We start from the raw sequence: 15,052 nt of genomic DNA, 5'->3' as shown, positions 1-15,052 counted from the left end.
ACTAGCCTACCAATTCTCGGGTGACTCTGTAATTTCTTAAAAAGGAAATAACTGAGATAGATAAACTGATTTTAATATGATCAGTTTTTTTTAGTGAAACACTAAATCTTTAAAATGTCTAAGAACAAAAGTGTTGAGAAAAGAGGAAGGAATAGAGCAGACATAATTTTTAAAAAAATATTGACATTGCAAATGGACCGAAACTGAGAAAGGTAATACTTTGACAATGTCTTCATACTGAGAAAGAGTGAGAAAATAGAGAATAGAGAAAAAGTGTTAAAGGCAAATAAAGACAAAAGGAGAAAAAAGGAAAACAGGAGAAAAATATTAGAGGATAGAGAGAGAAATAGAAAAAGCACAAAAAGATAAACAGGAAGGGAAAGATAGACGGACAGAAAGAAACATTAAGGAATTTAAGAGAAAATAGGTAAAGGAACAATAGTTAAAAAGAAAAAAGAGCAGAGGTAATATGGAAGGATAGGAAAAATTGAGAATTCCTTTCTGACCTTCTTCGTCTCTAGTTTGAGTCTTACTTTACAACTTCCGATCGCCATAAAGTTTCAATCGTGTATTTGCATTCCAAATACCTCAATTCGTTTTCAATTTGATACTGTCTTAACATTTTTTTTAGTATTCCAAAGCCTTTTAGATTTTCTTATGGCAACTTATTATAATAATAGAGAGTCTACTAGAAATCAAGTTACCCATAGTAGATGGAGATCCTACTCAGAAATTTTCTATATAAAAAGAAACAATTTAAATTGGTTTCGTCAAAATACATATTTGAAGTTGTGACTAAATTCTTAAGTTAAATGGTCATGTAGATATCAGACAACGAAAACACCATAATAAAATGAATTTACCTCATTTAGTGAGGCGTACATCTTCCTGCAATATCTTGTACGTGTTGCATTTGTGGCAACATTTATGCATGTAAACAGTTAAAAACTTTCAGAAGAATAGAGGATAATTACTCTTACAGTATAGTACCGAGTTTCGTTAGCGGTAATGAAAGAGGAAATCTGCATATGACAACTGATCATAGATTTTCAATAATCTTCAAGTCGGGGGATTGAGTGGGATAGAAAATGTTGAAATTCATCTAGATGTTTCTCTAACTATGCCTGAATAGATTTTGCTGTGTGTATTTGCGCTAATTTCTCAGGTCCCAGTTTTGAAAGTTCTCGATCTTAGGGAACATCATCTGAAACAAAGTAAACATATGGTTACATAAACTGTTCATATAATCACAAATAGTGATTTATACTTTCAGAATAATACAAGTAATACGATAAACGTAATACCATTCAGTGGTTAACCATACCACTACAAGACTAACAAGAAATAAGGAGCTCGCATAATACACCTTCCATACAGAAGGCCGGCCCTTGAGATAATGGTACATATCCTCAATATTCAATAATTAGAAATGTTTGTCCATGGTTGATACACACGTACAAACTTTGTTATGCTCCACTGCAACAATTTCAGCATTGCTTGTTTTATTAGGAGAATGAAGTTACGTTAATCTATCGAAATATTAACGTTTTCTAATTAGATCTGCACCTAGAATCTAATTATCATTTGATTGCATATAATTTAGTTCTCATTTAATTTCATAATTTATTTTGTATTAGGAGAAAAAAATACAACAATTTAAAGATTAATCAAATAAACATAGAAAAGAAATAAGTGTGATATAAATAAACAGAAGGAGATGAGCTGCTGCATATAAAATTTATGGAAAAATAACATTTACCGTTTGAAAGTGAGGACGACTAGTACTAAAATTGGGTAATAATATAATTATTAATTAGACTATATAAATTTTAATCGTATTAATAAATTATTTGAAACTTGTGGCAACCTAAAACGAAAATGAGCAACTAAGCAAATCAATTCTAGGCTTAGGCCCTTCCTCCTCGATATCACTCCACCGTAAAATTGTCATCTTTATCTAAATTTATGCTGTGAAAAAACAAAAATATAACTAAAATAAAATCCTTGTCGTTTACCATCAAATTGTGATGTAAAGGAATGTAATTGGAAGTTTATTTACTCTAAATTAACTTACAATTGTTTGATTAGAAGATTCGTCCGATTAATAATGCTACCTTATGTAACGAAATAAATAATGGAAATCTTAAAGCAATTGTGTTCACGACGCTTCGAAGACAATATGATTGTTATAAAAGCTTACCTTATCTAATTTACTTCGTACTCTTATCAACATACCATCTAGTACTAAGCCAAGTAAATAAGTTTCAGTCGAGGCTCAATATGAATTTAATAGGGACAGTTAAAAAAGATAAATACGAATAAGGTAATAAGATGAAATAAAGTAAATTAACATTATACATCTAATAAATATTAGTATAAAATATAATAAAATACATATATGAATATGTTACTTGCTCTTTGCTGGATTATAAGTTTGTTACTAGGGCGGATGTTACACAATATTAGTTGCGATAACGAAAGTTAATACTGCACAACTAAGATTTGTCATTTGATGCTGTAATCGGAACAAAACATTATATGACAGCAAGTTCGGATAATCTCTAGAATCAAATTTAGCTACAACTTTGGTTATTTTGTGAATAGATACCGTCTACAGGATAATAGTTCGAGAGCGGAAGAAATAGATTTGATCTGGATAAGAAAATAACCAAACATAAATATATATGTAACTGTACTTTTCCATTTATCTATGTATGATCTTTGCGAAGTGTTTAGTATCATGTATCTGTTCAGTACCCGTATAATGCAGAATAGTTCCTTCTTCTAAACTGAATTATTGATCTTGTTGGGTGATGTAAATCAATTAATTCAATAAGATACTTTAATTTTGTATCATATTCCAAAGCTACAGTGAGTTACGATTTTCTTGCTACCCTGGTATCGTGCAATGTGAATAAGGATCTTCGTGGTGCTTCTGTTATCACCGTCAGGAAGATCCAGAATCTTCTGAAATGAAATTGTTTCCACATTTCTAGTAAATGTGGTGACGACTCTCAATTGATGCGCTACTAAAAATATGATATACATATACAAATAGTGCGTTCATTTACAGTTGAGCCTGGTGCAGATCAACTTCCTCACAAAACCACTGATGTTCATCCGATTTCTCGGCCTTCAATGAACTAATTTCATCAGAACTATCAGTGGACGCTTACTATTCTTGGAAATCACCTAGTAACTTAGGGTAAAAATCACTCGAGATCGAACTAGAATCATACTATCGATTCATTAAGATCAAAGAGAAGACAGGGTATCCTATTGTGATATTTTCAAGGTTCGGCGTCCTAAGTTGAACTCCTCCAGCAGCTGTGAAAAATCTGTTTTGGACTCAGGATCAGTTCTAGCGACAGATAGTCATAGCATCTGGGATAGAAGAATATTTACTAGAGTACCAATCTAGTAGAAATATGAAACCTAGAATGGACCTTAAGAATGTGTCCACTGACTGGTTTCATTCAAGTTTAATTTTTATCTTGAAAGCCATTCTTTTCAATTATCTTGTCTGGAAAAGCACTTGTTTCATTTATCTATAACACTTATCTAATTCATTTATCTTTAATCTCCTCTGGAAAAGCACATGTTTCACTTATCTTTAATTCTTATCTTAAAAAAGCTCTTGTTTCGTTTACCTTTAATTCTTATCTGGGAAAGTACTTCTGTCATTTTTCTTTAACCCTTATCTAGAAAACTACTTGTTTCATTTATCTTTAACTCTTATTTGGAAAAGCATTTGTTTCATTTAACTCTCATCTGGAAAAGTACTTATGTTGCTTATCTTTAACTCGTATCTGGAAAAGCACTTGTTTCATTTACCTTTAACTCTTATCTGGAAAAGCATAATCACTTTTCTCAGCCAAGTTCCATACTATTCAAAATATATTCCTATCATTCTTTAATTTTTTTTTTCGCCTAATGTAACTCTCTAGCCTAGTTTAAGCTGCAACATTTTAGTTTCTGATAATTTATGGGGTTTTATCCTAGTGGAGTACGTTTTCGCCCTAAACAATGTAAAAAAAAGTATGTGCATATTGAAATAATACGATTACAGTCATATAACCGTACCTCGTTGCATATTTAGTATATATTAAAAATGTTCACGTGTATTTAAGTACGATGTACTATAAACTATTTTTACCATTTAGAATTGGAGAAGTTTTTCTGTGCAATTCTTTTAAATAAATGAAAACAAAAATACTTCAGTCTTGATTCACCAATTCGGAATCAATTGATAAAATAAAATTTGTAACAGGAAATTTACTTTTTATAATTGTCTTTGTAACATTTTTTTCTGAATTGATGTAATATCTTGATTAATTGAACGAATTACAGTAGATATAAAGTTCGTATTTCTGTTTTAGATGTTTAAAAGAACCGAAGAAATGACACTTGAAAAAACAGAAGAAAAGGTGGAGTCATCTTTGTAAATTCTTTAATAAATCCTTTTCAATACAATACAACCTTTGAAAAATGAAAATTAGCGTGGAATATTTAACCTGAGTTATTTCTCGAAGCTCAAATAAAGAAGTTAAAAACAACAATATTCGGTAAAATAAGTTATAATTCGTACTCTACAGCAAGTGAATATGAAACATTAAAACAGATGAGGAGTAATAATTCTGGTATGGTGCTACAAAATTTTAAAAAATCTTGAATACAAATGAGAACTAAAAATATATTTGCCAGACAAGCTTTCGCAAGAAAAATGTAAATAGCAGAGATTTTACAGTTCTCTGGCAGTAAATCTCTTAATTATATGCGCTTTGTTGGTTCATTTTTTTCAACGATGTTCTTTCTTCGTTCACACCTTAGGATTTTTCTTTTCATTTCTTTTCTTCTATAACTTTAAAAGCTAAGCTTTACTACTTATTCACTTGGTTGTATTGGCTTTTTTCTTATCTTCGACGTAAAACAAAATAAAGGAAAAAAGTTGTATCTAAATAACCTAGTTATCATTTAAAATTCACTACATATTCTAGGGAAGCCCTGAGAAAAGACCGTTTCTTCATTTTCTTTTCTCTTTCACGAGGAGGGAGAGATATATAAGAGTTCTCTTTCTCACGTATTTCGGTCTTGATGTATGAACGTAACAGTATCGTCCTGGAAAATTCTACTTAAAATGTGAGTGTGAGAGCTAAGAAAAGAACAGTAGTTACCCCAGGCGGCCGATAATTCAGAATCATAATCAAAATCAATTCTTGGCAGGAGAGGAAGAGGAAAAAGAGAAGGTTCTTACGCCATCTCATTTTTGAAGCGCCAAACACCCTCTCTGTCCATATCGCCCACATTTACCCTAACTCTTCTCGTACCTTATTCCACCCATACCATTCAATTCTCTTTCTCTCTCTCTCTCTCTCTCTGCTACTCTATTTCTTGATTTCTCCTCTCAAAGCCTTTAAACTTTAGGTGTGAGAGCATACACTGCGATTCTGAACACGCAGGGCAAACGAAGGAACTAGGAGGAGAGGGGGTACGGATTGTGGGGTGAGGGCGTATTACTTAATCTTGCAACAGCTGCGTTCCTTACGCCAGTGTTCACGAAAACGAGGACGAAATGGGGTGGAAGAAATGTAGAGTATAAGAGGAATGAGGAGTGTTTCCAGAACCTAAGTAGAAAGAGAAGGAATTCTTTAAAAAAGTAAAAAAGAAGAGAAAAAGGACTATCCTAAAGAAATCGTACCAAAAAGCTTTAGTTATGAAATATGAGGCCTACTATGTCTTCCTGGGCAAGCATTCTTTTTTCTACTTTTACTCTAGATTTTTTCATATGGATGACAAGAGTGGTGGGAGATTGGAGATTTTTGGGAGTTGGGCGGACAGACAGGGTCAGTGGTGAATATATGGATAACAGCAATACGCTGCTACCATTTCATGCTCAGACTTTCTTTTTTCTTTTCTTTTCTTTCTTTCTTTTTCGTTTTTGTAGTATGTCAATTTTGATATTAGACTTATCTTGTTTGAAAATATATTGAAAAAATATTTATCTTAATAATCTCAAAATTAATAAAGATGAATATCGGTGACTGTACGTCCCCATTAATCAGGATTGTCTCACTTTGAGAACACAAAATATTATCCCGATTTTTAAAAATAAAACATCGTATTTGAGTTGTCCAGTTCCTAAACTGCTCGTCCATTTATAGAAAAGCCTAGGCAACTTGAAAAATGTATTATCTACATGCTTTATAGAACTGGGAATACTTCAGTGTGTTCATGGGGAAAAAATTAGCATCCTCAAATATTTGCAGTTCTACAAAACGCATCGATCCTACAGTTTTTGGTGATTTTCTGAAAGTAGACAAGAGTCGTTTTGGAAGTAGACGACTCATTTTGTTGTAGCACACATGTTTCCTTACTACAAAACACAATAGACTAATTAAATTTTATTGTAACATAACTTATGTTTATTATGTAAGTTTGTAAAGGCATAGATTTTGACACAGATTCTTTGTTAGTACAATGAACCGTAGACCAGTAACGGACGGAGAATTTTCATAATACATGTGCAAGATTAAACAGACTAAAACAAAAATATCAACACGTACGTAACAAAAACGTTTATGCACATATTAAAAGAAACTGTATACGCGGATACACATATGTAACTCAAGATATAAATTTGAATTTTCAGATTTTTATCTTTACAGATTATCAATCTGAGCTCTACAATACAGCACTGTTGTGTTTAAATAAAATCTGAAATTATGTAAGAAGAATAAACGATGCTTCTATAATCTCCATAAATGCTAATTAAAGTAGTTCTTTAATGTTCATGATGGTTAATATTAATAGATCAGTTCATCACGTAGTCTTTATTTCGATAAACCAATTGATTAATGCATATCAATATTACATGATTGATCAATAGTTTTAAATATTGATAGGGCCAGTGGCGTATTTAGGATTTTGTTTTGGGGAGCTATGCACAACACAGGGAAACAGCGGGGCAATTGCCCACCTAAGTTTGAGAATTAAATATATTTTAATTTATGCATAAATTGAAGTTTTAATGACAAGAATTGCAGACTGGTGATGGTCGTGTGATATGATACACAAAGGAATTTAGGAGTGAATTTAGCCTTTTATTCTATTCATACACTGAGAAAAAAATATAGGTGGTGTACTTAAAAAGGTAGGTTACATGCGTAATTCCTATAGTTTTTGAACTAAATGTACAGCAGACGTATAACTGAAAACGCATGTTTTATAATACTTTCAGTATAAGTGTTCCATCTATACGTACTTTCCGTATGAAACAATATAGGCATTCACTATCTTATACAACTGGACCTATATAACATATAGCTGAGGAATGTAACATGAGTATATGCATGTAGTATACACGGAAAACTGTTAGATGTCAGACATTCTGCAACGGCATGACGTAACATCTACGGGCAGTGCGTATGTAGCATATGGATAACGTATGATCCATACTGATTTCTATAGTAAGCAAGAGGATTCCCTATATTTGTACAATATACGCTGTCCGGAGAACGAATTTTTCTCAGTGTAGAAGAAAAAGGAAACATTCTCTTGGCCTACCTAATATCCCGGGCTACTTCCCCCTCTTAATTTTCTTTAATTCAAACATTTAAGTTTTTTATAAGTAAAAGATGTAAATATTCCTTTGATATAATGACTAAAGTTCCGTTATGTTGATATCCTTGCAAGTTGGTGTGGAACACCAGTTTTGCTTATCAACTCCTCTTAGTTTTGGTGTTACTGATGACAGCCAACTAAAATTACAATTAACAACGGTCGACAGTATGATAAGAGAAACAAAAGAAAGTAACAGCTAAGAAACAGAAACAGAAGAGTAGAATGGACGAAAGAAAGAAAAAAGAACGCAGTTCTTACAATTTGGCAAATACAGTATTATTTTTGAACAAAGAGCACAAGAAAATGGAAAGTCAATGAAATTCTTAGAATTGATAAGAAGGATTATTGTTGTACGTGGAACGCGAAAACGTAACACATTTATTTCGGCAGAGCTTGAGCCCGATAACCTCCCCCTAAATACGCTCATGATTGATAACTACCACGAAATCATATTGATCAAATAACATGAATATAATACCTGATCAATGTTATTTTTTCTCAAACATCGAAACATCCACACCGGAATTACTTGATTGAATAATTGGAGTGTAGCATTCCTTTTCAGCACAGAATGTATGTCAGGCTGTACTTGTTGTTTATAGTTTGGATCCGAACCACTACTCGAGTTCGTAGCTGAGCCAAATACCTGCCCGGGAGATTGAACCCAGGATTACAACACAGAACCACGTGTGTCAGCTACTTGACCTTGAAGAGGGATATCGATATGCGGAATTCATATCATTTACTATATGAGAACATCATTTTTCTCGATATTTTAATACTTTCTGTTACCAAATACATCTTCGGATGGTGGTATGGTTCTGTTATCCAGGTCTCCTAGAGGTGAAATATTGTATTATGGAATGGTCTATGCTGTGAGAGCAGATCTTGTATAATGGTTTCAGCACCAGTCAACTACTCTGGATTCAAGCACAAGATGTGGTTCAAAGTCTAGGTTAATAGTACCAGCCTAGGTTCCTGTCTCTCATATCCTCGGTGTTGCATAAAGACGCGAAAAGCATAAGATACGATATACATTGAGAGGTTTTATATTTAAGCATTTTCGCCCATTGTTTGATTTTCTCCTGAAAAAATCAATTAGAAGGACACTAGATGTCGTATCAGTTCAACAGAACTCAGTTGATCTAAATCAAATTTGTCACGATTATACGAGGGATGATCGAAAGAAAGGTTACAAAGCATAATACTTTTATGTTAGTCACTGTAACGTAATGAAAATTTATTTGTAGATTAATGACATGTCTGTCTTGGTGCAGATTTGAAGATTTCAGATTCTGATCATGTGTACCTGAGAAGTGGACATTAAAATTAATGACTCGTCTGGAAAATTGCTCAAGAGTAGAAATGAGGTAAATAGTGTGGTTCCTATTAGCCGAAATCACTACACCTGTAGACTTTCATAGGCAGATTGTAAAAGTGTTCGTTTTTGAAAGCTACATTTTCAAATCAACATGTAGGGAAGTAATTTCGTGCTTTCAAAGAAAGACGGTCCAATATTGTTAATGGCAACCTAGAACACAGCGACAGACTCAGTACTCCAATCACTGACATTACGCTTGGAACGACTAGAGCACCCCATCTACAGCCATGACCTAGCTCCAGTGACTTTCATCTTTTTCCTGTTCGAAAGCAAAAAATAACTGGCCACCACTATCTGGTATGTCAAAACCGCTTACTCACCATGGCTATGAGGACTTGACACTGTTTTTTTTATGCAAATGGTATAGAAACCTTTATCCTCAATTGTGGTAAACGGTTGAACAAAAATTGTGATTAGGTCGAGGACTATCATCAGATATGCTGATGTTCCAGCTATATCTCACACCTAAGCCATAATAGGCTTTGCAATCTTTTTTTTTCGATCAGCCCTCGTAGATTTTGACCCGCTATACAAGCTTCGAAACCTCATGGTGTGCAGATCTTCAGTTGTTAAGTTATACGTAAAACAAAAATGAAATAATGGAAGTTTTTTTTACGACTACGTGTAGGTTTTAGTAGTTAATAATTCATATTTCATTATATCAATATATCTGGTTTGAATCTATATGTATATCATATAATACTACACACAAAAGTTCATCATATTTGCTATCACCTCCTGCTCGGATTTTGTCAAAGCGTGTTGATTACTTGAGGTACAGTTGTCTACAATGTTCTAACCAAACAGCTTTTAATTACGTCCAACATATTGTTTTTGTCTTTTATTGCATTCACTTCATCTTCCATCTCCTGCAAAGGCTCGTTTTACCACAAAAGTTAATAATAACTAGAAATAATACGTGTATGAAATATACATGAAAGTTGTAACTCACCGTGGACATCCACACATCCAATTTGTTTCTTCATGATGTTGGTATTGATTTGACACATGTAGCAGCCCCGGTCGGATTCCTTCACCTGACGTATGTGGAGGTTCCACGTTCTGTGGTTATCATGCGTCACACTCACTCGGGAATTTTGGGTAACCACTCTATTGTGCAATGACAGGATGGTCTGGTCTTCCGCTTTGAGCCAGCCCACCTGGAAAGACAGCAAAAACAACAGGAAATGACATTTTCCAATTTTTAGTTTTCTTCCTCGTGTATTGTTATCTGGTCACAAAACTGGAGTAACTGAAACATGTAATATTGCTACCTGCAGCTAAACAATAGTACCAGAATGAAATGAATGTGCAGATTATTGAATAAAAGAAAAGCTTTTAAACACAAGCTTTTATGCACTAAATGCAATGCACTAAAAGGGAGAAAATGTTTTAGCAGAGTAAAATGAATCAAGTAACACTAAAAGCATTGGGCAGAGTAAAATGAATAAACTAAGACTAGAAACATTTGGGGCTCTTCTTGAAATGAGAACTTATTCCTAATGATTATTTAGCTTTAGTTTATCCATTTCCTTATGTCCAATGTCTTGTTTAAGTCTATTTATTTTATCTCATGTCTAACCGTTTTTAGTTTTAATTTATTCATTTTACCACATGACTAATGCTTTTAGTCTTACGAGGGAAGGGCGCTATGTCACTCAGAGATAATTGCGCCAAATTTGATGTAAGAGTCGGCAATGGGAATAGAAACGAACGTGGAAGCATTCGTTTCGCACGCGTTCGGAGTCAGAAATAATGGGCTGGATAGTTCTGGAGAAGTATGGCTTGTAAATCAGATATTGATGGGACGGAGCCTTTACTGGCTGTTGCGACCAATGCAGGAGACGTTAAATAAACTAATGTGAAAACAGAAAAGATGAGTTGAACAGAAAATGCACGAGTATCAGCCCTCAGTCCCAACAGGCGAATGCCGGGATACTAAATCTATCAACTGCTCTCGCCATTACCCACTTGGTATGCATCACTAGTTAGCTTAATGAAATTATATTAAGAAAATAAAGAAAATATATACAGAAATTAATCATGGGCGTCGCCAGAAGCTTTCCAGGAAAGTAGTCGAAATGAAGTTGCTGTATTTCTTCACACTATAAGATGCTGTTGGTACGCAAGAATTAAATGTTTGAACTCATCAATGTTAACTAAATACATTTGTACGGGCTTTTGATATCTAGGACGTGGCGCCCGCCAAAATTAAAATAATGTGTGTTTGTGATGAAAATTTAGATTATATTTCGAGAGTAGTGATGTTTAAAATTGGAAAGGCTGTGGGCGACCATGAGAAAAATAACAGTTTGAATACACAGAAGACTGTTCATTAACAAAACTATGTTAACGTAAAGGATAAAGGAAACATTTGAATTTGGTCTCCTCATCATTAGAAAGCAGCGAAATGCATTGGACAGAAACAGCCTCGTAACAACAACTTCGTTGAAGACTCCAAATATAACTCACGCATGTTTCACAAATACTACACTTTAATACAGTATTGTGAACACAAAGTGAACATGAGCGCTTCGTGACATCGATTTATTTATGTGTATAAAGTTTCATTAGGCTAACTAGTGATGCATAACCAATGTACAAGAGATAAGGTAGGTAATGGCAAAGGCAGTTGATAGATTTATTATCCCGGCCTTCGCCTGTTGGGACTTAAGGCGGACATTGGCGTATTTTATGTCAGCTCATCTTTTCTGTTTTCATTCTAGTTTATTTACCGTTTTCTGCATTGGCCGCAACAGCGAGCGGAGCGAAAGCTCTGATCCAATAATATCTAATTGATAGGCCATATTTTTCCAGAACTGTAGAGCCCATTATTTCTGAATCCGGACGCCTGCGAAACGAATGCTTCCACAAGTTCATTTCTATTCCCATTACCGACTCCTACACCAAATTTGGTGCAATTATTTCTGAGTGACATCTCGCCCTTCCCTCGTTAGTTTATTATTTTACCCCATGTTTAATGCCTTTAGTCTTAGTTTATTCATTTTATCCCATGCTCAATGAATGGTATAAAAATGGTATACAATCAGCTTAAAATTACCGCAGTTTTTTTATTGTAGATATTATTTACCTCTTGCAAAGGCTTATCCTTTCGGGCAAAATAATGAGCATATTTCTGTATTAAATCAAATTCCTTATAGCTGAGTCTTCAAGAAGCAAACATATTTAAGGCTGTTTAAAATTGTATGTTGTTGAATGTTTATTTTTGTACTATGTCAAAAATTACAGGGCAGCGTTTCTCAAACTTTAGTCAAGAATCTTACCAACATTTAAGTTATTTAAAAAGTAGTTCACAAGATACCCAAAAAATAACAACAACAACAAAAAAAACATGATACGTAATCAAATGCAGTTGAGTTCGTTCTTCTAGTCGCTGCGTTAACTTAGATTTTGGGGGAAATGTTATTCAGGCAACATTATAATTTCTATAAATAGCAACACTGGAAAGTCTTCAGGTTCACATTTTCTGTTGTAGGATAACATTATCTGTAATTGAGGCAAGTTGCATTTTATTATCTCCTTTCACTTACGAAAAACAAGCAAAAGAAAAATGATAAATTTTGTATTATTTTTATTATGTCAGGCTCAAGAATATTTTATAATAATATATCTTAGTAAGTTATCACGATTAGGTTTCGGTTGGTTTGAATTTGGCCTTCCTCTTCAGCATTGAGGCTATACGAAACGTACACCTACAATTCAAACCGACTTAATGAGTTCAAGTTTTACAAAGTTCAGAATCGACTCCGAGACATCGTGCATCACAGGCGCACGAGCTAGCTACTGGGTCAGCGGACAGAGAGGGGGATTTTTTAAAATCTTTATTAGATTGTATAATCTTTACCTGTTTGAAATTTTAAATTTTATATAGATAGTTAGATATATATATATATATATATATATATATATATATATATATATATATATATATATATATATATATATATAAATAGATCGATCGATAGATAGATAATGTTTGATACAGAATAGTCTTGAATGTTATTTTTCTATCTTTTTGGACTAGTGCACAATCAAAGACCACAATGGGACACCATGAAGGCCATTTGTAGTCCTAGGACCATAGTTTGGGAAATAGAGTTATATGAGAAATTTCGCTCCTTATCCGTCCTGCGCATGTCAATAGTTCCTTAAATAGGTGCATTCTAAAACGACCGTCTTTTCTTCCATAAGTAAGTAACTACCGTAAAACGTATGGGGAAAAGTTTCTTTTAGAAGCGAAATTTGAGGGCAATAAAGGAATTTTACTTTTTTCTTTAAAAAAGAGAAAAGAAAAACTAAAGAAAATTGTTGAGGGGTAAGAAGACATTTGAAATGGACTCTTTCAGAAGCCATCGCGGACGATTTTTAAAGCTGCTACCACACAGAAAGTTTTGCGAGTAGCTGTCACTTGTGATTAATTATCATTGTTCCGGACACCCTTTTACACAAAGATTTCTCAATTCAAAATGAGGGTGGAAAAAGCAGCAAAAGAAAGGAAAAGGACCAGAGTGAACAAAAGAAAAAACTACTACCACACTAAGAACAGTGGAGAGGAATTTTGATGGATTAAAAAAAAGAGAAACTTGGCGAAAAAGGTGGGAATAAATGGATGTACATTTCCAAGAAAAAGAAGCATTAAGGGCAAAATTTTCATATAAAGAAGTGTGAAAGTGAAGGGACGGTAAGGATATAGTACAAAGAATAGAGAAGTGAGAAGTAAGTAAGTTTGGAAAGTGATGTAAGGGAAGAAGGTACCCATAAGGAACTTCAAAATGTCACAGAAAATGTAAGGAAAAGTCCGAAAACAGAAAACTAACTTTAAACTGTCCACCTAATCCAGGACCTTTCAAAAAGCACGTAATTACTTTGTTAGTAACAAGAGAAAATGGGGAAAGACTATTTTTTTCAACTTTTTATTTTCTATTTGTGTCGAATACAGAAAAAACCTTTTCTAGCCAAAATACAGAGAAGACCTTACAAAGTTACAGAGTAAGTGCGTTCACGTAGGCACGAATTGAAAGATTTCTTCTTTCCTTGTACTCAACACACGCAGGGGGAAAAGAAAGAAACAACAGTCATGTTCAAATTTGTGATGAAAAAGTAAGAAGAATTTTCATCCAATGTGTGGGATAGAAACAAGGAAAACGTATCAGAAAAGAACAACAACCTAATTCTAAAATTTAAGAATTCAGAAGGTTCAGTGCCACAGAAAAAAAACTTTGCCATTAGGTCAGTCAGGCGTGCGCCCAGAAATCTTTGTTTACAGGGGTTCAAGCTTTGGATATTCCAATATTACAGTCCGCTACATCTATGTAGTATTGAACGAGTATTATTGTGCACCCGAAAAGACGATAAGTAAGTATACCTATATTTTAAGAAAAAATATAGAACTACATCGATTTTATAACGGAAAGAGTACAGATGAAATGTAAGATCAAATTTTCATTCTACATCAATCATTTCACAGTTAAACAAGTAATAGTTTTATTGAGAAACTGTACAAATGTATGTTGAGTTAGGAAGTTTTGGGGTCCGGAACCGGTAGACTCCTCGGTGTGTGCGGCAATGTACGTAGTACTGATCCAGTCAGAGCCATGTAAACCACCTCCAGATTCAATTTATTTCATTATTCGCCTACTTCTTTTTCTTGGTATTACTTAAAGGTATCTTTCAAACCAGCTTCTCAAATTTAGAATCGTTCCCAACCCTGGACTAGTGCCTAACACCAATACATTTGGTTCAAGGGGTCTTGGGTTCGATTTCCGATGATAGAGCCTTGAAATTTGAAACCGTTACAATGATTCGCATTCCACTTTCAACTATAGACCCACGTCTCGAATGGCCTCATTGTTGAAAGGGATGGAAATCTCGAATCTAACCAATATCAAATTTAGAACTTAATGTATGGTTGTAATTTACATGAGCTATCCGACAGTCTTTTCTGGCATTTTTTTACACTTAAAACTAACTCAAACATCTAACGCTTTCATGTATTAATGTTTCCGTGATGGAGATCCAGGAAATTTCTCA

The 15,052-nt window shown here is 33.8% G+C and overlaps 1 protein-coding gene across 2 annotated transcripts in view; it reads right to left on the bottom strand.

Moving 5' to 3' along the window:
* Positions 1-15,052, bottom strand: part of LOC145666450 (lachesin-like) — a 1,090,518-nt gene that overhangs the window by 422,178 nt on the left and 653,288 nt on the right. For both annotated transcript variants that reach the window (XM_081733682.1, XM_081733683.1), the window contains exon 3: positions 9,954-10,161. In XM_081733682.1, the coding sequence (XP_081589808.1) occupies positions 9,954-10,161 (208 nt within the window). The remainder of the gene's footprint in view (positions 1-9,953; positions 10,162-15,052) is intronic.

This window comes from Thermobia domestica, chromosome 12 (assembly GCF_964235325.1).
Source record: "Thermobia domestica chromosome 12, izTheDome1.hap1.1, whole genome shotgun sequence".
Taxonomy (NCBI): Eukaryota; Metazoa; Arthropoda; class Insecta; order Zygentoma; family Lepismatidae; genus Thermobia; species Thermobia domestica.
Note: the sequence above shows the minus strand (reverse complement) of the source record. Positions and strands in the feature narration are given on the sequence as shown.